The following is a 25,263-nucleotide window of genomic DNA, read 5'->3' as shown; positions in this document are numbered from 1 at the left end:
CAAAGTGTGAAAAAGGTGGACTATCATCAAAACATAATGGCAAAGGAAATGTAGCTAGAAAACTCAGTCTCATCAAAGGGAGATGTGGTATTTAGATTACCATGCCTCGACTTGCTTAACTAACAGTGAATGGAAGCTTCATAATACCAAGCCATGTGATAGCTTTGGTGTCAACATGAGATACGAGGTCTTAGTAGCAGGGACTTCTGGAAGTGTTGATCTGACCTTGTGTACTGGTGATAAAACAGTGGAAGCAGAGGCATGCAATTTCATCACATCCCAAACATAGCTGCGAATTTGCTCTCAGTAAAGCTGTAAGCAAAGGGTGTAAGGGTAGAGGAATTTTGAAGTTTCGGTTTGAGGAGAGTCCAATGAATGTCTTCCTGGATTTAAAATTTCTGTACTCTCAGCACTGAATATGAATGAGAAAATGTTACAGATTATAAATGATATGAATATAATAGAGGGAAACATTCCACATGGGAAAAATATATCTAAAAACAAAGATGATGTGACTTACCAAACGAAAGTGCTGGCAGGTCGACGATAGACACACAAACATACACACAAAATTCGAGCTTTCGCAACCAACGGTTGCTTCGTCAGGAAAGAGGGAAGGAGAGGGAAAGATGAAAGGATGTGGGTTTTAAGGGAGAGGGTCAGGGGTCATTCCAATTCCGGGAGTGGAAAGACTTACCTTAGGGGGAAAAAAGGACAGGTATACACTCGCACACACACACACACACACATATTCATCCACACGTACACAGACACAAGCAGACATTTGTAAAGGCAAAGAGTTTGAGCAGAGATGTCAGTTGAGGCGGAAGTACAGAGGCAAAGATGTTGTTGAAAGACAGGCGAGGTATGAGCGGCGGCAAATTGAAATTGGCGGAGATTGAGGCCTGGCGGATAACGAGAAGAGAGGATATACTGAAGGGCAAGTTCCCATCTCCGGAGTTCTGACAGGTTGGTGTCAGTGGGAAGTATCCAGATAACCCAGACGCTGTAACACTGTGCCAAGATGTGCTGGCCATGCACCGAGGTGTGTTTAGCCACAGGATGATCCTCATTACCAACAAACACATTACCAACAAACCCACATCCTTTCGTCTTTCCCTCTCCTTCCCTCTTTCCTGACAAAGCAACCGTTGGTTGCGATAGCTGGAATTTTGTGTGTATGTTTGTGTTTGTTTGTGTGTCTATCGACCTGCCAGCACTTTCGTTTGGTAAGTCACATCATCTTTGTTTTTAGTTACAGGTTATAAAGTTTGATGTAACACGAATAATCATTAAGTAAGGTTTCTATTTTGATAATTATTTACCTAGGTAAAATATGAGATTAAGTTTCTGCTTGTATTTCATAATTTCTGTTTGAAGTGTTCATTGGCCTTTGTACAGTGTTGTAGACATGACAGCCGACCTGTGTGGGCGAGCGGTTCGAGGCGCTTCAGTCGAACCGCGCGACCCCTGCGGTCACAGGTTCGAATCCTGCCTCTGACGTGGATGTGTGTGATGTCCTTAGGTTAGTTAGGTTTAAGTAGTTCTAAGTTCTACGGGACTGATGACCTCAGATATTAAGTCCCATAGTGCTCAGAGTAATTTTGTAGACAATACATGCTCTGCCATAACCGCAAGTGCAGCAGACACTCCAGTGCTGTACATCATTCTGTGGAATACCTCATAGCAGGGGCCTGCCTTGGAAAAATGTTAAAAATAATTTAAAAAAATGTTTTTGGCAGGAACAGAAAGTCAGTCATATGAAAACCTTTCAGTTGAAAAGGTCTATGTACTTAAATACGGCAATAAACCTGGTTGTTATATGAAAGTCCTCAGTTACTCATTGTAGCAAACTTGAGTAACACGAGAATGTCTACATTTGGAAGGTTAAAACAGCACGTGTCTTGCAGGACCAGAACTCGCACAATTTTATCCTGCTGGAGCCTCACACGTGGCGATCCTACAGTTAGATACAAATCCGGATGGGAAGACATTTTTGTTGAAATTTAGGGTACAAGATGAGAATAAATAAGAAAGGTGAATTCATCTGTAATGCAGGCTGGGACAGTCGTGAATAGAAGTAACTGCCAAAGTGTGACCTAAGAATGGCACATACTGCCTGAATATGAGTGAAATGAAAATGCTGCAACACAAAAGAGAGCAGATTCCTATGGTACTGCAGTCTGGGATGTATGAATTGGGAAAATATGCTGAAGGTAGTGCAGGTTTCAAAATGATTAAATGAGGACATTGTAATGAGTTGTGCATCGAGGAAAAACAGTCACAGCTTCTATTCAAAACCAGCAAAGGGTATTCTAAAAACATCTTGGACTTAGTACATTCAGATTTCCGTGGGCCAGTGGAGACAGCATCTATTGGTGGCGATCTTTACATTCTCTCATTTTTCAAGATGCAAGTTCATCTATGTTTTGAAGAAAAGCTTTGAACTCACGGAGGAAAAGCAGACAGCAAAAATATCGAGAAGTTGTGGTCTTACAATAGACAAGAACATGTCGACGATGAAATAAAAGGATTTCCAACTTTGGAAGATATCGTCAATCAGCTTACAAAACAATACAGTCCACAGCCCGAGGTGCAACAGTTCATTTTGGCTTAAAGTGATACGTTAAATTTTATCCTTTCAATCTGACAAATGACACCAGCAACTTTTAAAAATTTTCTTTTCTAGTATTTTAGTTATGTGTGCACAGAATTTTTGTTTTGTTTGTACATGCAATGTGCGCTGTGGTGAATGCAGTATATATGTGAAATGGGGCAGGAGGCAGCGATATCACAGTGGGTTACAGCAATTCCTGTAGCAAGTTGTTATTCTGTGCCGGTTACATCCCTCCTACGAGGTACTCTCCGACACGGAATCCCCGAGACTTGGAGACTTAACTGTTAAAATCTCTTGGCAGTTAAGCCAGTCAGTTGGTTGACTGTAAGGATAAGCAAGGGATGCTGTACAAGGCAAATGTATAACTTGGAGTGTAACCAACTGCAAAAAAGCACTGTACTCAGTGTAATGGAAAGTTGCAAAGAAGAAGAAGAGTCTGAAACTATTCAGCAACAACTGGTTTCTTAAGTCACATTCGAGACTGGTGCAGGCATTGCAATGCAAAGAAGGAGTCCGAAGGCAAGATACCTAGGCCACAGTATTTCTGCAACTGCTTCCAAGAGCAAGAAGGTAAAATGTGTAATCAACGGGGTTCATAAAACATACACGCATACGGACCATAACAGATGCATGATACACTGCAAGCAAAATGGTGTTGCTAAGAGAGCTAATCAAACATGGCTGAAAAGTCCATACCACGAAGTTCAATGCCAACTCATTTGTGGAATATTATTTATCCACTCATCGCATTTGGATATCAAATGCCACATGCATTCTGGTATAAGAGTAAGACTCCTTTATCGCACCAGGTAAATTCTGTCTGCAGTGCACTGGCTCACATTCCTTCAAAATCCCTCTGCAAGAAGTGGGATAAGAAGTCACAGAAGTTGACACCTGTAGACTACTGCTAGGCAACCAAAGGCTATTCATTCATCGATAGAAAGACTTGCCAGATATTTGTCAGCAGTTCTCTAAATTTCTTGGCGGAGGAAAACTTTCTAACGGAAGATCACCAATGTCTCGGGATTGAAACAAGAAGCAGTTCTTCATTACATCAATTCTTCACACACCGAAGAAGTAATTCTATTAGTCAGAAATAATTAACTGTTTTATTGTTGACAGTGATCCAATGAAAACTGAAGCTCAAGATGAGGAACAAGAGAATTAAAACATGGATCCCATAGTTCAACTAGGGATTAAACATCAAAGGTCAGGAAGTTAACCAAAACCCAAGGAATGTCCTGACCATTTTACTTACTACTTGCAAGAAGACTGATGTCAAACAGGCTTTGGAAGGGATAAATAAGAGAGGATGGAAAAAAGCAATGACGAAAGAATTCTCATCTCTGGTTTTTAATGGCACATTCAAACAGGTAGAACTATCCAGTAGACCAAACCTCTCAAGACAAAGTGGGTGCCAAAAGTCAAGCCTGGAACAAGCAGTAAGCCAGAAACATTTACTGATAATTGCATGTTGCATGGATCACTTAACAATTTTTTTATCAAAATGATGTGGAACAAGTCAATTTACAGGCAATGTATACATGATTAGTGTTAACACTAATGAAATTATTATTATTATTATTTTAGTCCTACACAAGCAATTACACACTTTTTTACTAACTACCAGTTTTTAAGGCAAAATTTGTCCATGGAATAGAAAGAGTTGTTCAGGAGAAATGATTTTAAATTAGATTCAAAACTTGCTTTGCTACCTGTCAGACATTATGTTTTTGGGCAAACGAGCAAAAATTTTTGCTGCTGAATGTTGAATTCCTCTCTTAGCCACTGGCGGCTTTTATAATGGGCAATAAAGGTCACTTTTCCCTCTAGAGCTCTAGGCACAAACAACACTGCTCTCAAATTGAGGTGGATTATTTATGACAAATTTCATTAGTGAATACACGTACTGTGAGGACGAAGTACCTTGAAGAGTACGTACATGAGGTGAACACCACATATTATTCTTACTGCTCACTTTTGTGCAATAACCACTTTCTTTATAAGTGATGAGTTACCCCAGAGAACGATTCGGTAAGACTGAATGGAAATTTGCAAAAATGTCTCTAGGCTGATACGTTTGTTTCCAAGATCAGCAATTACATGAAGAGCAAAAGTAGCTGAACATTATCAATTGAGAAGCTCAGTAATTTTCTTCTTCCAGTTCAAATTTTCATCAATATGTACATCCAAAAACTTGGGGCACTTTACACTGGCTACTGACTCCTGCTTGTATCCTACATCAATTATTGGCATAACTATTTGTTGTGCAGAACTGAAAGTAGAGTGTTTGGGGAGAGTCCATTTTCAGGGAACCACTCAATAATTCACTGGAGAATATCAATCACCATCTCTTTTGCAGCCTTGCTCTAATGGTATTTCCTATAACACTAGTATCGTCTGCAACGAGTACCAACTTTGCTTGTTGAATTAAGTGGAAGGTCATATGCATTCATACGAAATAGAAGTGGATCCAAAATGAAACCCTTTGGGACTCCTTTGGGTCATTCTAGTCATAGGGACTGAATTTAAAAAGTGTCCCCACTCTACCATCTCCAAATCTAATGAAATTTGGTGTGAAGGTTCTATATGTTCTTTTATTGTTACATACCAGATTTCAGTCCACTATCTTCAGTGGTACATTACTAGCATTTATAGACATAGAGAAAGCTTTTGACAATGTTGATTAGAACTCTTTCAAATTCTGAAGGTGGCAGGGGTAAAATACGAGAAGCGAAAGGTTATTTACAGTTTGTACCGAAAGCAGATGGCAGTTATAAGAGTCGAGGGACAAGAGAAGCAGTGATTGGGAAGGGAGTGAGACTGGGTTGTAGCCTATCCCCGATGTTATTCAATCTGTATATTGAGCAAGCAATAAAGGAAATAAAAGAAAAGTTCTGAGTAGGTATTAAAATCCATGGAGAAGAAATAAAAAATTTGAGGTTCGACGATGACATTGGAATTCTGTCAGAGACAGCAAAGGACTTGGAAGAGCAGTGGAACTGAATTGACAGTGTCTTGAAAGGAGGGTATAAGATGAACATCAACAAAAGCAAAACGAGGATAATGAAATGTAGTCGAATTAAGTCGGGTGATGCTGAGGGAATTAGATTAGGAAATGAGACACTTAAAGTAGTAAAGGAGTTTTGCTATTTGGGGAGCAAAATAACTGATGATGGTTGAAGTAGAGAGGATATAAAATGTAGACTGGCAATGGCAAGGAAAGCGTTTCTGAAGAAGAGAAATTTGTTAACATCGAGTATAAATTTAAGTGTCAGGATGTCGTTTCTGAAAGTATTTGTGTGGAGTGTAGCCATGTATGGAAGTCAAACATGGACGATAAATAGTTTGGACAAGAAGAGAATAGAAGCTTCCGAAATGCTGTGCTACAGAAGAATGCTGAAGATTAGATGGGTAGATCATATAACAAATGAGGAGGTATTTAATAGAATTGGGGAGAAGATGAGCTTGTGGCACAGTTTGACTAGAAGAAGGGATCGGTTGGTAGGACATGTTCTGAGACATCGAGGGATCACCAATTTAGTATTGGAGGGCAGCGTGGAGGATAAAAATCGCAGAGGGAGACCAAGAGATGAATACACTAAGCAGATTCAGAAGGATGTAGGTTGCAGTAGGTACTTGGAGATGAAGAAGCTTGCACAGGATAGAGTAGTGTGGAGAGCTGCATCAAACCAGTCTCAGGACTGAAGACAACAACAACAACAACAACAACAACAACAACCACCACAACAACAACAACAACCACCACAACAACAACAACCACCACAACAACAACAACCACCACAACAACAACAACCACCACAACAACAACAACCACCACAACAACAACAACCACACACAACAACAACCACACACAACAACAACCACACACAACAACAACCACACACAACAACAACCACACACAACAACAACCACAACATCTTCAGTGGTTGAATTTTTGGGGCTTTCAACGAGAGCCTACTCACCTTCGCATCACATACTAAAGTGTGAATCTGCTAAGTTTGCTAGACTTTTTTTAGAAGTTCTAGAAAACATTTGGTCATTTGCTGTAATATACATAGACACCATGGCAAAAATTAGGGATAGATACAAGCCTCTAAAGTGGCTAAAACATTCATCGCACTATTCTGGGAGCCAGGGTGTGACCGACCAGTGCTACTTTTCATACGAACCAGTCACACCAAAGCTTCAAAGGGTTGTTCCTACGTATGATGTCTACATGAGGATCAAATTTAATTAACATTGGATGCCTAGATGAAAAGATATGCATCTGCAAAGTTTGCCAAAATTTTCTAAGTGTAAATTTTAAGGTATTTTTGGGCGGCAGTATCTCAACTGTCTCTTGTTAAATCCTTTTTTTCCTTGCCGCAGCTGGAAAGAGCATGCTTTAAGCTTTCAAAGCTACATTGTTTAATTTTTAGATCTTTCATATTGTTGAGTAAGAATACCTATCAAAAGTAGGGAAAATGGACGATTAAGCAATACAAAAAATTAATATAATTTGAAACTGTAAATCATAAAATGTGTAATAGTACTGTTTTTTAATAGTATAAGATTTGACTGTGGGGACTGTAACTATGCTAATAGGAAGTGTTTTTACATTATTTTACTGTGTAGAATGTATATACAATAAAACCTCTGAAAATGCTCTTCAAATTATAAAATCCAAGAGATCATAATGGAACGCTATGTTGCTTTAGACCATTTTAACCCTACAATGTGTGGTGGTGCAGATACGCATTATCATTCAGTTTCCATCGGCATTATAAAGCAGTAGTAGTTTGCGAAGCCTCTCAGCAGTGATACATTGCTGAATCAGCACTTACAGTTGTTGCTTCCATTATTGGCAGTTTTCACAGTGTCAGTCTTCTGTGCGGCGTGATCTTTGACATCGACATTGGATAATCGTAGTGTTGAGCACTCAATATCTGAATAAACAATAATCATTGTTGTAGCTGCAGGTAAGCACTGAAACAATATGTTTGATACACCAATTTGTATATTTTATATACAAACAAGACTGAATCTGCTGTGCTTCAAACCAGCATTCATAAGCTTTCAAAATTGCTTGTTATAGATTAATAAACTATTGTATAAAATAAACCAAGAAACCCTTGCATCCTGCTACTTTGGTGGATCAGATGGAGCTGACTGTCATAAGACATCAACATTCTATTATGGTAGAAGTCGACTACAATCAGTTAAAGAAATGTCATCAGTGGACAAGGAGCTTATACAACATAAGTAGGGCTTGATTTTACTGAAAATGTCCAAATTTATTCATGCTATAATACCTTGTTGATGACAAAATTCAAATTCCTGCAAAAGACTTCATAAAGATCTGGTAAAGAAAAACATGTAACCGAGAAGCCTTCAACATCCGTAACCTTTGCAGTGTCTAATATGGTTGCAGTTACTGGCTAATGAAGTTTTTATACCTGGTCAGAAAATTTGTACCAAATGAAGACAAGAAGTGGCCCAAAACGAATCATCCCACCAGGATACGCAAGAATCACCATCCACTGAAGACATGGATGTTGTTGATGCTTGCTTGACTGCTAATACTTCATTATCATCATTTGGAGTGTCACAATTAGAGGTTCAATGCATCAGCAAAAGGGATTCAATGGGATATATAAAGCGCAAAGTTCTGAAAGCCCAAGGCAGCATTAATAAGGTAATTTCCATAGCTGCTGGTGTGAGCCAAGTAGATATTGCTCAAATACAAATGGAAGAGTGCCAAAAATGTAAAGATATGAACATCTTAATCGAAGAATGTAAGATTAAGCTTCAAACTTCAAGCAATTGCAGTAAAGTTCAAATTTTGACCCTGCCCCAAATAGCTGGACTATTGAAAAAAAAACAGCGAAAGAATTTTCTGTTTGAATCGAAATGGTGAAGAAGGCTAGGGAACTAAAGATGGAAGATGGGATTTTGTAACACCTGCAAACCAAAAAGGGAAAAAACACAATATGAAGTACAACAAAATTTTCTCACTTTTTTTGAAGATGTTGAGTTTTCTCATTTATGTCCACGCAAAAAGGATTGTGTTGCAGTAAGAATCAATGGGGAAAACAGAAACGCCTGCTGCTCCTTTGTAACATGAAAGAAATGTTCATTGCTTATTTAAGCAATACGGAAATCAACTGAGCTTCTCAAAATTTTGTGAGCTCAGCCCAAAATGGTGTATTACAGTTGGTGCTTCTGGATTACATTCAGTATATGTATGTGCAATTCATCAAATTGTCAAATTAATGTTGGCTTCAGTAACATCCATCCAAAATGACTACAAGAATTTGATGAAAAAAACTGTATGCAGTTTTGAATCAAAAGATTGTATGCTGTAACATTGTGAGGAATTTCCAATAAAAATGCAACTAGAGGCTTTTCTTGAAGATGCTTTTAAAGACTGTGACCCTGAAGAAACAATGGAATACAAGCAATGGGTCCATACTGACAGACACACATTAGAAACTTGTCAGAACAGTTGAAGATTTCATGGAGGCACTGATTCTGAAAATTATGGGTTAAAGAAGCCATCACTTTGTGTCAAAACACCACAGAAATCTTGCAAAAAATTAATCAATTATAGTGATAGGTTTTGCTGAGAATTATTCATTATTTGTCCAAGATGCTGTGCAAGGATTTCACTGGAAGAATAGTAGGGCCACATTACATCCATTTGTTGTCATTTTGAGTGCAATGAATGTCAGAGTATTAGCATTTGTATGATCAGCAACTGTGTCATGATACAACTGCCTTTCATGCCTCTCAAAGTTAATAGCATATTTATAGACAAATATTGAGAACATTAAGAACATTTATTACCTTAGTGACGGTTCAGCTGCTCCGTATAAGAATTTCAAAAATTTCATCGATTTATGTCTGCACAGGAAGGATTTTGGCATCACTGCCGAATGGAATTTCTTCAAAACAAGCCACAGCAAATCATATTGTTTTGGCATTGGGGGAACAGCAAAAACACTAGCAGCCCTTGCTAGTCTGCAGAGGCCCTTAGATAACCAAATATTGATTCCATATGACTTGATCAAATACTGTGATGATAGTATATAAGTTTTTATGTAGCAAAAGAAGAAATTGAAAAAATTCAGACTGATCAAGAAACAAGGTTTGCCATGGGACATACAATATCTGGAACAAGGAAAAAAATAATCAATTTAAACCAATTATTTGGAATGAGCTCAGAGTAAGCAGGGTTTCCAATGATGCTACAACATTCACAGTTAATACCTTTGAAGCAGATGAAAAATTCCAGCAATTTCAATTTTAAGTTTTCAAGCAAGATAATATGTTGCATCTATGTATGGCAATTTTTGGTGTTGAAAATTTGTGTGAAGTTTCATGAACAACAAGATGTCATCAGCTTCATGCGCCCACACAGTTCTACTTGTTCCTTCCACTCGCCAACTGCTAAAGACACCTGCTGGATTCCTGAGCAACATATTTCCATGGCTTCAGAACCACCACCACCACCACCACCACCACCACCACCACCACCACGACAATAACAGTTATCCACAATCTGTCCTTGATAAAATTGTAGAACTGTTTAACCAAAAACGGAACTGATTCCTCAGTATTTTTGTTTTGCAAATTTGGTGTGTTTTGTATTATACTTGTTTTTATGGCATATGTTAAACGTTTGAAACTGATTTATATACTGGAATATTATGGGACTTAATGAGCAAAATATTTCATTTTTAAATCTTCTCGAAGTGACAAAATAATAACTTTTGGAGTGTATTCTTACTCATCAAAATACAAGATCCAGAAATTAAACAATATAGCTTTGACAACTTAAAGCATGATCTTACCAGCTGTGTCAAGAAATAAAAAGGATTGAACAAGCTACAGCTGAGGTATTGCTCCCCAAAAATACCCTAAAATTTGCATGTATAAAATTTTAGCCAAATTTGCAGATGCATATCTTTTCATCTAGGCATCCATATATAGACATCACAGGTAGGAATAAACCTCTGAAGTTTGGGTGTGACTGGTTCATATTAACGGTAGCAGTAGTCGGTCACACCTTGGCTCTCAGAATAGCGCGACAAATTTTTTAGCCACTTTGGAGGCTTGTATCTGTATTTAGGTGTGGCTAAATCCCAAATTTTTGCCATGGTGTGAGTTAACATAGAATTGTGTCTATGTATACTTAAGCAAATGACTAAATATTTTCTAGAACTTCTAAAAAACCTTGGCAAACTTTGCAGATTTGTACCTTCATACCACTCTTTAAAAACCCCTAAAAATTCAACCACTGAAGATATAGGACTGACATTTGGTATATAACCATATAAGACCATATACAAGCTTCACACAAAATTTCATTAGATTTTGAGATGGTCGAGCGGGGACCCCTGATCCCCTTGATGTGGAATGACCCCTTCGCAACATTTAGCATCCTCAGTAGAGCAACCCTTCTAGAACATAAATTGTGTAACAGGACGTTCTCAAGTCGAGGGCTGTGGTAATTATCCAGAAATCTGTCTCTCAACAACACATTCATTTAGTTCTATTTGTGATTATGAGGCTTTGCCACAGAAGATAACCGATTTATTACGTATGGCTCGAAATTAAACAAATTAATATCTATCACTAAAATATGAAATCATTGTTCAAAGATGATGACTTCCATCCCATTCTTCAGTTGACCTTTAATTATGGTTCAGTACAATTAAGTCTGTTCTCTATATAGATACTGACTGATGCGGTGTCAAAGTTAGGATACTTGATGAATCTCATATGAGATTAGCAAGATCCTGCAGAAAACTGTTTAACAACCAAGCATACTAAACAGCCATATTAAGTCTTAGCAAAATTTAACATTAACAACCAGTCACAATTAGAAAAAAATAAAACGAATTGATAAATATACCACTACAAATAAAATTAAACAGACTACACTACATAAAATTCTGAGACACTCGACCACAGGAGGGATCAAATTATACAATGACAAAAACATCTTTCCATTTCTCCATCGAAGTAAAAATTATGTAGCACCTGCCCCCACCCCCACACCCTTCTTCCTTTCGTCACTTGAAGTGTGATTTATGTACAGCATATTCACAATACTTTGTGTCTCATTTAAAACATCATGGCTGGATTTACCTCACATTTTATTTCTAAAGAATATAAAATGTATTCATTTTGGTGTAAAAAATTTACTCATTGCCTCAGGTGTGTACAGTGCTACGTAGTGAAAAATATAAAACATCAGGTTTGAGAGGGCAAATTGCATTATTATTATTATTATTGTTGTTGTTGTTACTACTACTCCTAAGACTTCCTATTACTGTATTAATTTTACAGTTATCAGAGATGTAATCTTATAAAACTATATGGTAAGTCTGCAGAAGACCGAATGTGAGGATCATTCAGAGTAATTGAGAGGCACTGTATAAAAATCTGCATTATTGCGTGAGAGTCGCTTTGGTAGGTTATAACCTTCTAAAGACAGCTATCTAAGCTCCAGCCCCAGTTCAGCATGGTGCTCAATGGTGCAAAAGGCTAAGCTTTGTTGGGGAAATTTCATCGTTCAAAATTTGATTTCCAAATCTTGTTACAGCCGACAAGTTATTGTCGTGAATTTTGTGAAATTACTAGTTCCTATTAATCAAGCGTGAGCAATAACAGTACAGTTTTGTATCTACCAAAGAAAATTGTGCAGTTCAAATTGAGGATGGTATTAAAATTTCACCCTGTGCAATTTCTTTCGGGAAAAACACCCGAACTAATATAGTGGTTTCTGTAAGTGAATCAATTGTTGTCGTTTGTCCATTGACAAATACTTAATTACTCTCTCACTCTACACCCACACCTACATTCTCCGAAACCCGCAAACCATACAGAAAGCCTACACGTTATGGCGCTCTACGATACGTAATGAACTGCGTCATTTATTACTACATAAATAAAGTTTTGTCGTAATCCTTTGCTTCCGTAAAAAAGAGACAAAGAAACAATGCGTCCCACACAAACACTTAAATTATTTTACTTTTCTATGGCTTTATCAGTGTTATATTCAAGTAATGCGAGGACTTTTATTCTGAAATCGAATGGTGAAGGCTAGTGAGTATTTGTTAATAAGTTGTTGCACAAACTGTCATAAACTGAAAAACGTGCTGTATTTGACGAAAATGGGGCAGTTTTTCTTTCTCACCTTAATATCTTCACTATCTTTTCTAGCTCTTTCTCATCATTACACTTCTCCACATACTCGAAGTTTAGATGCTCAACAGGAATATCGTATTTCTCTAGCAATGTTTGCTTTTTCGAATTTCTAACCTCTCCATCCTCATCCATTCTGAGTCGTGAACAATAACAGTTCACCTAGCCTTGAAAAATTGACAAGTTCACGCACGCCAGCGAACACCGCGACGCAAAACTCCAACGATTCAGACAACACATGCGACAGCAGAACACCCAGGAATATTCTTGGCAAATCAACATATATAATCTCTGGAAATCGTAGTTCAAGTAATCAGACTGGATGCACACAGAAACCACTGGGAAACAACTTTTTGTATTTCAGTATCACATTCTTGTTCGTATATAAGCGTCATAAATATTCGATCTTTGTTGGAGTTCTTATCCCTCCCAATGTGTTCAACCTTCCAAGTTCGTTATCTTCCAGTGAGCTGCAGTAACCATAGCAACCAGCAGCTGTCATAATTTCCATGGCAACGATGATGCTGTCATAAGTTCCTGCGTCCATGCTGGCGCTAAAAATGAAATGTTTGTATGAAAATAGCTTTAGTACTACATATTTATGCAACAAGGTGCATTTCCTATCACATAATTTCTCATCAGTTTCATTTATATCGACGACCACAAAAGATATCACCGTACACTTAAATGTTTAGATTTGCTTGTAAAGGTAACGAGTGATGTAGTTCTCAACAAAACTGTTTTTTGAGACACTATTGCAAAACAATAACGCACCTTCAGAACTACAGAGTCTTTAAGTAGCACGAGTGTATTAGCTGCTTTAATTCAGTTATTCGTTTACTCTGTTGACAATGGAACAGAAGAGACTGAATTAAGTTGATCTTCGAAAAGCTTTTATGTCGGCAAGGACATTATTTCAATATATAAGGAAAGGTTTAGAGTAGGAAATAAACTCAGTATCGGTAGAATGGGCTCATATGCAGTGACAGTACACAAACTTTTCGCAGTATTTAAGTGTTTTTGCTTTGCATCCGCCAAAATTTTCTCGCACTTTCGACTTTCTAGATATCTTAATAGTTTTGTAGTATAACACTTTCAACTTTGTGAAACTACTTTTGATTCCTAATGAACATTGTTTGGTAGCAAAGCTTTAGAAGCTTTATTCAGCGTAATACTGTATCGGGTTGTTGATGTTTCCATGGTACCCTTTACGTAACTCTATTGGAGCAAAATCAACATCACAGTGTGGTATGATCGACTTATGAAACAAAAGATTAACAGTATACGATATCAGGCTTTGCCGTATCACCTTACTTTTATTTCGTGTCGCACGAACGATTCAAATTTGTACGTGGCTGCTGCTGTCAATCGGAAACAAGACCCCAGTTTTCGTAAAGTGAACTAAGTTAAAATGCCTGACGTCACAAATACGTCCTATTATTCTTACGCCAAATTCTCCAACATCAGTGAGACATCTCTCAAGAACGTAACTCTGAAGGACATACCATATTGTGACGATAGTTTGCCAGGCGTTGTCAGTCAGGTATCTGGTCGCAAAAAACGACCTCGTTTTGTTAATGTATACTACACTATTGAAACATCACTGTGCAGATAATAATTTAATATTCCTTACAATATCATTTGAGTGTAGTCTACTCTGATATATGAAGTTATGTCCAAAGTATTAAACCACACATAACAAGTCACAGCAATAGCACAACACGTGGACATTTTTAAATAAATATCCTTCAAATCAGTAGGTAGTTGCTGTGAGCATTCTCATTGTACTGTGTAGGCCTTCTTAGTCTGTGTCTGCATCCATATATCTACACTCTTTAAATCACGGTGAAGTACATGGCGGAGGGTGGTCCCAATGTAGCAGTTATAAGGGTTTCTAACCGTTCAGTTCACACATGGAGTGCAGGAAGAATCACTGCGGACACTACATTTTTCATTTTGTGAAATGCACAGTTTTAAATTACTGAACATTTAAACAAGTTTCCAATCTCAGAACCACTTGGAAATCTTATCAAGATATGACTGAGTATTTAAGCAGCTTCTTTCAGACAGTACAGTTAACTGCATCAGCTGCAAAAAATCTGAGGTTACTATTATATTGTTTGAAACGTCATTAATATACAACATGAACAGCAAGGGTCCCAGCATACGTCCCTGTGGCACACCCAAAGTTAAATCTGCATCTGCTCAATGACCTTCCATCGAAGATAATATGCTGTGTACTCCCTACCAAAAAAATCCTCAATCCAGTCACAAACACTCTGCAAATTACTGTAAACTGTTTGACAAAGGGTACCTCTCATTGTATCACACATTAGGGCTTCTTCCCATTACATATGTGTATGGACTGCAGGATGTTTAAAAACCTCATACACACTAATTATTCTTACCTTGTCTTTGCATTCCATTCACCCAATTGCACCTATCTGTAACTTGGAAACAATCAAAACTGCATACATTGGATATTTCCATTCACTTATGACATTTGGTATCACCTTCTGGGTAAACCAGTCACAAGCAAAAGAAGTCTTTATTGCACTTAGGAGGGCCATTGAAATTATGATAAGTGTGCATCACAGATGCTCTTGCAGAAATTTATTCAAACAACTAGAGATCCTCACCTTGCCATGTCAACACATTTTTTCACTAATGAGCATTGTGAACAATACTCATACAATTTACAAAGCAAACACTGCTTATACTAGAAGTAAACATGATATTCATATAGTTAAAAAAGATCTCAGTGTGGTACATAAAGGATACCTTATTTAAGGATAAAAATATACCATAAAGTTTCAGTTCATGTTAAATTGCTCACTGGGAATATGACTAATTTTAAAAAAAGAAAGAAAACATCTAACACTTTATCTTTTGAATAGGTCCTTCTATTCTTTACAGGAATTTGTTGACAATATGTAATACTTCATGAAATTTAGTTAATTTTAAACATTATCATAGGAATTGATTAAGTAGCACTGATATATCAGTTTTTGACAGAATTCTCTTTATATGAATTAGAATGTAAGACATAATTTGTTCGTGTGACCATTGTTACTTCTGTAATCTTTGCTATTATTTGAACACTTTGACCTCACTTTTTGTGTATTTGTTTATATATGATTTAGATTACAAGCCTGATGACCATTAACACTGGATGGTTATGCTTAAACTGACAGTGTTGCGAGTCCTGCAGTGGTGGGTGTGTACATTGCAAGATGCTGAAACATCATAGGTATGCTCATTAATTGATGCACTCGTGGGTTATACTGAAAAAAACAATATTCCACTTTCTGCCACCAGGTGAAAATATGACAGTGTAAGCAGTCAGAATTTGGTGTGAGTGCAAGAAAAGGGGAAGAATGATCAACCACATGATAATGGTGTTTATGGCATGTTTATTAGAATATGGTCTCAAGTTACAACGTGTGTTCAGTATGATGCCCTGACTCAGCAACTTGCAGCAGTCGTAACATGGCATGGTCAACGAATGCTTACAGGGTTCCCAGTGTAATCGGAGCAGTATGTTGTCATATGCTACTCTTCAGATCAGGTAGTCACTGATTGACACAATCTTTCATATATCCCCTTTCGTATATCCCCACAACCTGAAGTCAGTCGGATTTAGGTCGGGGAATCTGGAAGGCCACATATCGTGAAGTTGCCCAGAGATTACATGGTCATTATGGAAGGTTTATTGAGGCAAATCTTTCACCTGGCAAGCAACATGCATTGTCGCCTCATCTTGCATGATAATAGTGGTGTGAATACAACTGTGTTCTAGCAAAGCTGGAGCCACATGTTGCACCAGGAGGTCTTTATGACATACAAATGTCATTGTACACATAACTGGCCCACGATGTATCATCTTCTCGAAGAAAAATGGACCGAGAATGATGGAGCTTGTGAAACTGCACCACACAGTCATCTAAGTGGAGTGCAGCGGATGTTCCTATACAACATGACGCAGAGTAGAACCCCATATGCGACAAAACTGCATGCGCGGCACCATGCAGGGTCAAGCGTGCCACCAAAGAATAATCCTCGGGCACATGTTATATCCATTTCAGTGTCTGCCAAAATATGAAAGGCAAAGTCATGGCATTGTAACCTATCATAAGACTTCATTTGGAGCACATCTACATCTACGTGATTACTCTGCTATCCACAATGGAGTGCCTGGCAGAGGGTTCAATAAACAACCATCAAGCTGTCTCTGTACCGTTCCACTCTCGAACAGCGCACGGGAAGAACGTGCACTTAATTTTTCTTTGCAGGCCCTCAATTCTCTTATTTTATTGTGATGATCATTTCTCCCTGTGTAGATGGGTGCCACCAGAATGTTTTCGCAATCGGAGGAGAAAACTGGTGATTGAAATTTCATGAAGATCCTGTTGCAACAAAAAATATCTTTGTTTTAATGATTACCACTCCAATTCACATATCATGTCTGTGGCACTATCTCCCTTTTTTTGCGATAATACAAAACGAGCTGCCCTTCTTTGAACTTTTTCAGTGTCATCCTTCAGTCCCACCTGATGCGGATCCCATACTGCACAGCAAATACCCCAGAATAGGGCGGACAAGTGTGGTGTAAGCAGTCTCTTTAGCAGACCTGTTGCACCTTCGAAGTGTTCTGCCAATGTCACAGTCTTTGGTTTGCTCAACCCACAACATTATCTGTGTGATTGTTCCAATTTAGGTTATTTGTAATTTTAATCCGTAAGTATTTAGTTGAATTTACAGCCTTCCAATTTGTGAGACTTATTCCGAAATAGAAATTTAGCAAATTCCTTTTAGTACTCATGTGAATAACTTCAAACTTTTATTTGTTCAGAGTCAATTACCACTTTTTGCACTATACAGATATCTTATCTCAATCATTTAGCAATTTGTTTTGGTAATATGATGACTTTACAACATGGTAAATGATAACATCATCTGCAAACAATCTAAGAGTGCTACTCAGATTGTCTCCTATGACATTAACATGAATCAGGAACAATAGAGGGCCTATAACACTACTTTGGTGAACGTCGGATATTACTTCTGTTTTACTCAATGACTTTCCATCTGTTACTACAAACTGTGACCTTTAGGACAGGAAATCACAAATCCAGTTGCACAACTGTTGCAATATTCCATAGACACGCAGTTTTGTTAGGAGATGCTTGTGAAGAATGGTGTCAAAAATCTTCTGGAAACCTAAAAATATGGAATCAATTTGACATCCCCTGTCGATAGCACTCATTAGTTCATGGATATAAAGAGCTAGTTATGTTTCACAAGAAAAATATTTTCTAAATCCGTGCTATGTGTCAATGAACTGTTTTCTTCAGGGTAATTCATAATGTTTGAACACAGTATATGTCCCAAAACCCTACTGCAAACCAACGTTAGTGATATGGGCCTGTAATTCAGTGGATCACTCTTATTTTCCTTTTTGGGTATTGGTGTGACTAGAGCAATTTTCCAGTCTTTAGGTATGGATCTTTCTGTGAGTGAGCGATTGTATATAATTGCTAAATATGGAGCTAATGTATCAGCATACTCTGAAAGGAACCTGACTGGTATACAATCTTGGCCAGAGGCCTTGTCTTTATTGATGTAAGCTGCTTTGCTACACCGAGCAACCTTCTTTACAGACAACTGAGTTTATGTGATCATTCCATTTAATATCTCTACAAATTGGTACAGCTAGATATTTGTATTAATTGACTGATTCCAACACGTATTCACTTATGTTTTAGTCGTAAGATACAATAAAACAATGGAATCTCCAGGTAGGAATATTAACAATGTAGGAAAAGACAGATTGCTACTTTCCATAAAGAGGATATGTCAAGTAGTAGACAGACACAATTAAAAGACACTTACATAAAGCTTTCATCCACAACCTTCATCAATAAAAGTGACACATGCCATTCACACATACAAGCAGGCACTCCTTACACACATGACTGCCAACTCCAGCAGGTTGGAGTGGGATGCTCGAGATGCTGAAGGTGGTGGTCATATGTGTATGAAGTGTGCTTGCTTGTGTGTGTGTGAATTGTGTGTGTTTCTCACATAGAGATCATGAAGATGATGTAGTTGTTGTGGTCTTCAGTCCAGAGACTGTGGCTCTCTGTGCTACTTTATCACTTGCAAGTCTCTTCTTCTTCCAATAACTACTGCAACCTAAATCCTTCTGAATCTGCTTAGTGTATTCATCTCCTGACCTCCCTCTATGGTTCTTACCCTCCACACTTCTATCCAATACTAAACTGGTGATCCCTTGATGCCTCAGAATGTGTCTTAACAACCGATCTCTTCTTCTACTTACGTTGTGCCACAAATTCCTCTTCTCCCCAATTCTGTTCTGTACCTCCTCATTAGTTATGTGATCTACCCATCTAATTGTCATCATTCTTCTGTAGCACTACATTTCAGAAGCTTCTATTCTCTTGTTGTCTACATTGTTTTCTGTCCATGTTTCACTTCCATACATGTCTACACCCCATACAAATGCTTTCAGAAAAGACTTCGTAACACTTAAATCTATACTTGATCTTACCAAATTTTTCTTCTTCAGAAATGCTTTCCTTGCCGTAACCAGTTGACTCTTTGCACCCTCTCTACTTTGACCATCATCAGTTATTTTGTTTCTCAAATAGCAGAATTCATTTACTACTTTAAGTGTGTCATTTCCTAATCTAATTCCCTGGCATCACCTGATTTAATTCGACTACATTCCATTATCCTCATTTTGCTTTTGTTGTTGTTTATCTTATATCCATCTTTCAAGACACTGTCAATTCTATTCAGCTGCTGTTCCACGTCTGTTGATATCTCTAACAGAATTACAATGTCATCGGCAAACCTCCAAATTTTTATTTCTTCTACACGGATTTTAATCTGTACCCCAAATTTTTCTTTTGTTTCCTTTACTGCTTGCTCAATATACAGATTGAATAACATTGGGGAGAGGCTACAACCCTGTCTCACTCCCTTCCCAACCACTGCTTCCCTTTCATGCCCCGTGACTCTTATGACTGCCATCTGGTTTCTGTACAAATTGTAAATAGCCTTTCCCTCCCTGTATTTGACCCCTGCCACATTCAGAATTTGAAAGAGAGCATTCCAGTTAACATTGTCAAAAGCATTCTGTAAGTCTACAAATGCTAGAAATGTAGGTTTGCCTTTTCATAACCTATCTTCTAAGATAAGTTGTAAGGTCAGTATTGCCTCACATGTTCCAACATTTCTGTGGAATCCAAACTGATCTTCCCCAGCTTCTGCCAGTTTTGCCATTTGTTTGTAAGGTATTCCTGTTAGTGTTTTTCAACCGACTGATAGTTCGGTAATTTTCACACCTCTCAACACCTGGTTTCTTTTGGTTCAGAATTATTATATTCTTCTGGAAGTCTGAAGGTATTTCGCTGGTCTCATATATTTTCTCACCAGATGGTAGAGCTTTGTCATGGCTGGCTCTCCGAAGTCTTTCAATGCTCTGTCAAATTCTTCACATAGTATCATATCTCCCATTTCATCTTCATCTACGTCCTCTTCCATTTCTGTAATATTACCCTCAAGTACATTGCCCTTGTATAGATCCTCGATATATTCCTTCCACCTTCCTACTTTTCCTTCTTTGATTAGGACTGATTTTCCATCCAAGCTCTTGATTTTCATACAGGTGGTTCTCTTTTCTTCAAAGGTCTTTTTAATTTTCCTGTAGGCAGTATCTCTCTTACCCCTAGTGACATATGCCTCTACATCCTTACATTTGTCCTCTAACCATCCCTCCTTAGCCATTTTGCACCTCCTGTTGATCTCATTTTTGAGACGTTTGTATTCCTTTTTGCCTGCTTCATTTACTGCATTTTTATATTTTCTTCTTTTATCTATTAAATTCAGTATCTCTTCTGTTACTCAGGGATTTCTACTAGCCCTCACCTTTTTATCTACTTGATGGTCTACTGTCACAATATTTCATCTCTCTAAGCTACCCATTCTTCTTCCACTGTATTTCTTTCACCCATTCTTGTCAATCGTCCCCTAATGCTCTCTGTGAAACTCTCTACAAACTCTGGTTCTTTCAGTTTTTCCAGCCCCAGTGGTATAAATCTTCGATATGCTGCCTCTCGAAATGAATGAGCACTGGCAATTTGCCCGTGTTCAATTTAACTTAGCTCCACCACAAAGCATTCACACCTATGCAGAACACTTTTATGACCACATCTAACATTTGCAATGCATTGAGAACGCTGCGCAGGTGCCATTTGTGATCAGATACAACAGCACAACCTGTAGACTCAGTTAGCATCTGCATTTATATTCAAGCACGCATTTCTTACTTTGTTTCCAACTTTTGTCCTACAGAAAAAGATGTACAGAAAAAGATGTATTATTTTTTGATTCTCTTGATAAAAGTGAGATTTAGCACTTAGAACATTTTGTACTTCCATTCTTCAGTTATCTTGATAGATGACCGGTTTCAGACATCGTAAACGGTTATCTTTGGAACTAAAAATTAAGAATAAAAAGTTATATATAATTACAGCTATTCAGAATGGTAGTGTTGCAGGATGGCCACTTTCGTCTCCAAAGAGACCAGAGTGGGAGGCAGTGGGATGGTCTCTCCAGTATCATGGCAAGCTCATTGTTGAGGTTGCTTACTCGATAATGACATTCTTTATTATTTGTCACTTCTGTACAGGAAGTCAATGGCTGCAGCCCTCAAGCTAGCTGTATTTAGCAGGTAGTGGGTGAGTACTCCGAGGCATCCATATGTCGTGTCTGCGTAACAGCGGCTAGCAACGACGGTGATCTCTCTGATGTGAAATCGGTGCAGGTTCATAATGCAGCAAGCTTTATGGCCAGGCTGATGTACACAGCAATAAACCCAAAACATCCGGCAGGATTGTGCAGACATCCTAAGTTGAACCTGTGACCCTCAAAAACTGGCCGGAGTGTCAGACGTCGACACCCGTCGGCTGTCACGGGGAGGATCTAGTTCGAAGCCCGGAACTGTCGGATCTAGCTGGCGGCTTCGCCTGGTCGAGGCGATAGGAGCTCAGATACAATTCGACTGACGACTGGTGCAGTGACTGTGGTGATCGAATGAACTGTGTGGATGGAATCACACCACTGCTGTGGTGGGAGTGTATACACTCAGGTAGCAAAAGTCTTGGGATAGAGGTGCACATATACAGGGGGTGGTAGTATTGCACACACAAGGTATAAAAGGACAGTGCACTGGTGGCGCTTGTAATGGGACACCCTCCTCTAACATTACCTTTGTTTAATAGAAATAATCGATACCAAAAAATATTTTCAGATCTTGTATAGGTTAAAATTATCTCAGCTGTTTAACTGAGCGAATTTCATGTGATTTTGTATATGATGTATTATATTTCACACTAGAATGTATAAAAAGAAATTAATTTGTTAAAATCGATATGTGGTAACTCTGTATCTATAGTTAAAATTACTTTTCTTTTAGAAAATTTTGAAATTACAAAAGATCTGGCATACTTAAAATTCATATTATTAATTGCACAATTGTGAATTGTGGTTTATTAGTCTCATAACATACATAATCAAAATCATTTGATTCAGGTACAGAAGACAAGTCAAAAGTTCGGTAAAATTTACCGTAAACATAGAAAGCTGATGTTTACATACATCATCATAATAATAACACAATTTTGTTTTATATACACATAGTGCAGAGATAATAATAATAACAATTATAAAAATAGTATCTAAAAATCTAACCTGAACTTGCAAGAGAGAACTGATTTACAATTCATAGATGAGGCCGATATACAAGGTGGCGCATGAAATGTGTTACCATTTTGTTTTTGAATATAAACTTTATTGTCAATACAATCTGAAAGGAACGTATACTACAATGAAGAGCCATCCATCGAGATTTGGTCTAACTCAGCACATGCTCAATATGTCCACCATTTTGTTTCCTAACTTCCTTCAAATGAACACTGAAGTTAGTGATTACCCTACAGCACATGTCTTCCGTAATTTCTCTGCAAGCTTGAAGAATAAGTCTTCTGAGCTCCATTAAATCACGTGGACGTTTTGGGAAATTTTTTTCTTTTAGGTACCCCCAAAGAAAAAAGTCGCATGGATTGAGGTCTGGACTATTGGGGGGCCAATTTTGTCCATTATTGAAGCAACCTGGAAACCTGAGTGAAATGACCCGCATGTTGAAATGCTGTTCACAGTTTCTTCATAGAAAAGGGGTCCAATAAGTCCATGACTGGAAATTGCTGCCCACGCTGTAATCCTCGGAGCATAATGTTGTCATTTGTGAAGCACTTGTGAGTTTTCAGTGGCCCAAAAGCGTACATTTTGTTTGTTAACCACACCATCTAAATGAAAAAGCGCCTCATCTGAAAACCAAACGTTGTTGAGAGTTTCTTCCCTATCCTCTGCCCACTGAGCAAACAGTAGTCTCTGCTGCTTGTGTTCTTCAGTGAGCTTCTGTGCACAGGTCATCTTGTATGGGTACATATGGAGGTCACTTTTAAGAATGCGTTGAACAGAGCGTCTGGATATTCCCAGTTGCACTGCTGCTTTTCTACACGATTTCCCGGGACTTCTCTGTACAGCAACTCGTACCGCTTCAATATTCTCCGGTAAACAAACAGGCTTAGGCCGAGGTCGCTTCACTTCCAATACTGTTCCTTCCTGTACAAATTTATCGTACAACCTGTGGATGGTCGTCTTGCAAGGGACCCATCGTGTGTTAAACTGTTGTCAAAAACACCAACAAGGCTTTTCGTTTCACGAAAAAGTAACACAATTGCCGATCGTTGCTGTGTCATCAGTCTTCCATTGTCATCCAGTGCTGCTTACTAGTCTCCTAGCGGCAGTATCGTGAATTACACGTCATTTCGTAACTCATTTGTTTTTCCAAGCTCTGCTGGTACTGCTGTAGAGATTCCAGCGGGATATCTAATGTGCATCGTAAATTGTGAAAGAAACAATTGGTAACACATTTCATGCGCCACCCTGTATATGTGGTGTCTGTTCTTTGGAACATGTCCAAAAAAAAAAAATTTGCACCTGCAGCCACTATGAATCAACACACAAAGGAATCAAAGGCACTAACTGCCAGTGAGCATTGATTTATGTGAACGACTCAAGTTGAAAATTTGTGCCAGGCTGGGGTTTGAACCTGAGCCTCGTGCTTACTAGGCAAGTGCACTGACCACTATGCCATCTGGATGCAATGGACACCACAGCTGCGTACCCTCTGACAGACCCATGTGGTGTCACCGCCAGACACCACACTTGCTAGGTGGTAGCTTTTAAATCAGCCGCGGTCCGCTAGTATACGACGGACTCGCGTGTCCCCACTGTCAGTAATTGCAGACCGAGCGCCACCACACGGCAGGTCTAGAGAGATGTACTAGCACTCGCCCCAGTTGTACAGCTGATGTTGCTAGCCATGGTTCACTGAGAATTAGGCTCTCATTTGCCGAGACGATAGTTAGCATAGCCTTCAGCTACATTTGCTACGACCTAGCAAGGTGCCATTACCAGTATTCAAGTGATATTGAGATTCTATTAATGTATCATCAAGAGCGATGTTCTACAAATGTGGATTAAAGTTAAGTATTCCAGAAGCTACGTACTTTTCTTTATAGCATTCATTACGTATCCTGTTTCAGACCTCACGCCAGCCTGCGTGAGTTTAAGCGTGTGCCTTTCGGCTTCCTCTCATTGTGTCTAGGCTGTCTTGTCTAGACATAACAACCCAAATTCCCAACTTATATCAAACACTACTGATGATGTCCCTACTTTTTAGCCTCATTACTCAGGGCACCCCTTGCCGATTCCCATAAGAGTTTGAGATCGGTGTGCATCCACAGTGACTTATTGGCCATCATCACCGTAATTTGGGTCTGATGGGAGACGTGCTAAGGTAGTTGTTGCAGTTGTGGTGACCAAAGAAGATGGTGGTGCACTTTGCTCACGAAGGAAAACATCAACAAAAGAGAGAAAATCAGTACACTGCTCATAGTTTTGTAATGCCTTATATAAACAGATCACTCACTCGTGTCACTCCTGCATCTACTCATAATAAAACCAAAAGGTGTACACAGAAAAAAGGATTACTTTTGCAGAATAAAAGAAATTACAATCAACTGCAGCAGTATGTACTCAAAAAGTGGTAGGCATGCCTTACTAACCTTTTTCAGCAGGACTGATGTTAACGCCATTCGATTTTATCTCTGAATTTGGATGTGGTGGTGATCACTTGTACAGGAACTCTATTCTTCTTTCCTTCATATTTGCAAATCTTTCAATCACTCTTTGATTGAAGTCTGCAATTCCTAAAATGAGGTCTCATTCTATAGAGAGCATCGCGAGTGCTGATAGTTTTTCTCGGTCCATAGTATTCC

At 38.5% G+C, this 25,263-nt stretch overlaps 1 protein-coding gene across 1 annotated transcript in view; it reads right to left on the bottom strand.

The window, feature by feature from the left end:
• The window catches only part of LOC126109564 (uncharacterized), a 151,297-nt gene extending 138,161 nt beyond the window's left edge, over positions 1 to 13,136 (bottom strand). The window contains exon 1 of the mRNA XM_049914586.1: positions 12,825 to 13,136. Within this exon, the coding sequence (XP_049770543.1) occupies positions 12,825 to 12,967 (143 nt within the window). The 5' untranslated portion in view covers positions 12,968 to 13,136. The remainder of the gene's footprint in view (positions 1 to 12,824) is intronic.
• Positions 13,137 to 25,263: the final 12,127 nt, after the last annotated feature.

This window comes from Schistocerca cancellata, chromosome 12 (genome assembly GCF_023864275.1).
Source record: "Schistocerca cancellata isolate TAMUIC-IGC-003103 chromosome 12, iqSchCanc2.1, whole genome shotgun sequence".
Taxonomy (NCBI): Eukaryota; Metazoa; Arthropoda; class Insecta; order Orthoptera; family Acrididae; genus Schistocerca; species Schistocerca cancellata.
The sequence above is the reverse complement of the archived record's forward strand: the minus strand, read 5'-3'. Positions and strand labels throughout refer to the sequence as shown.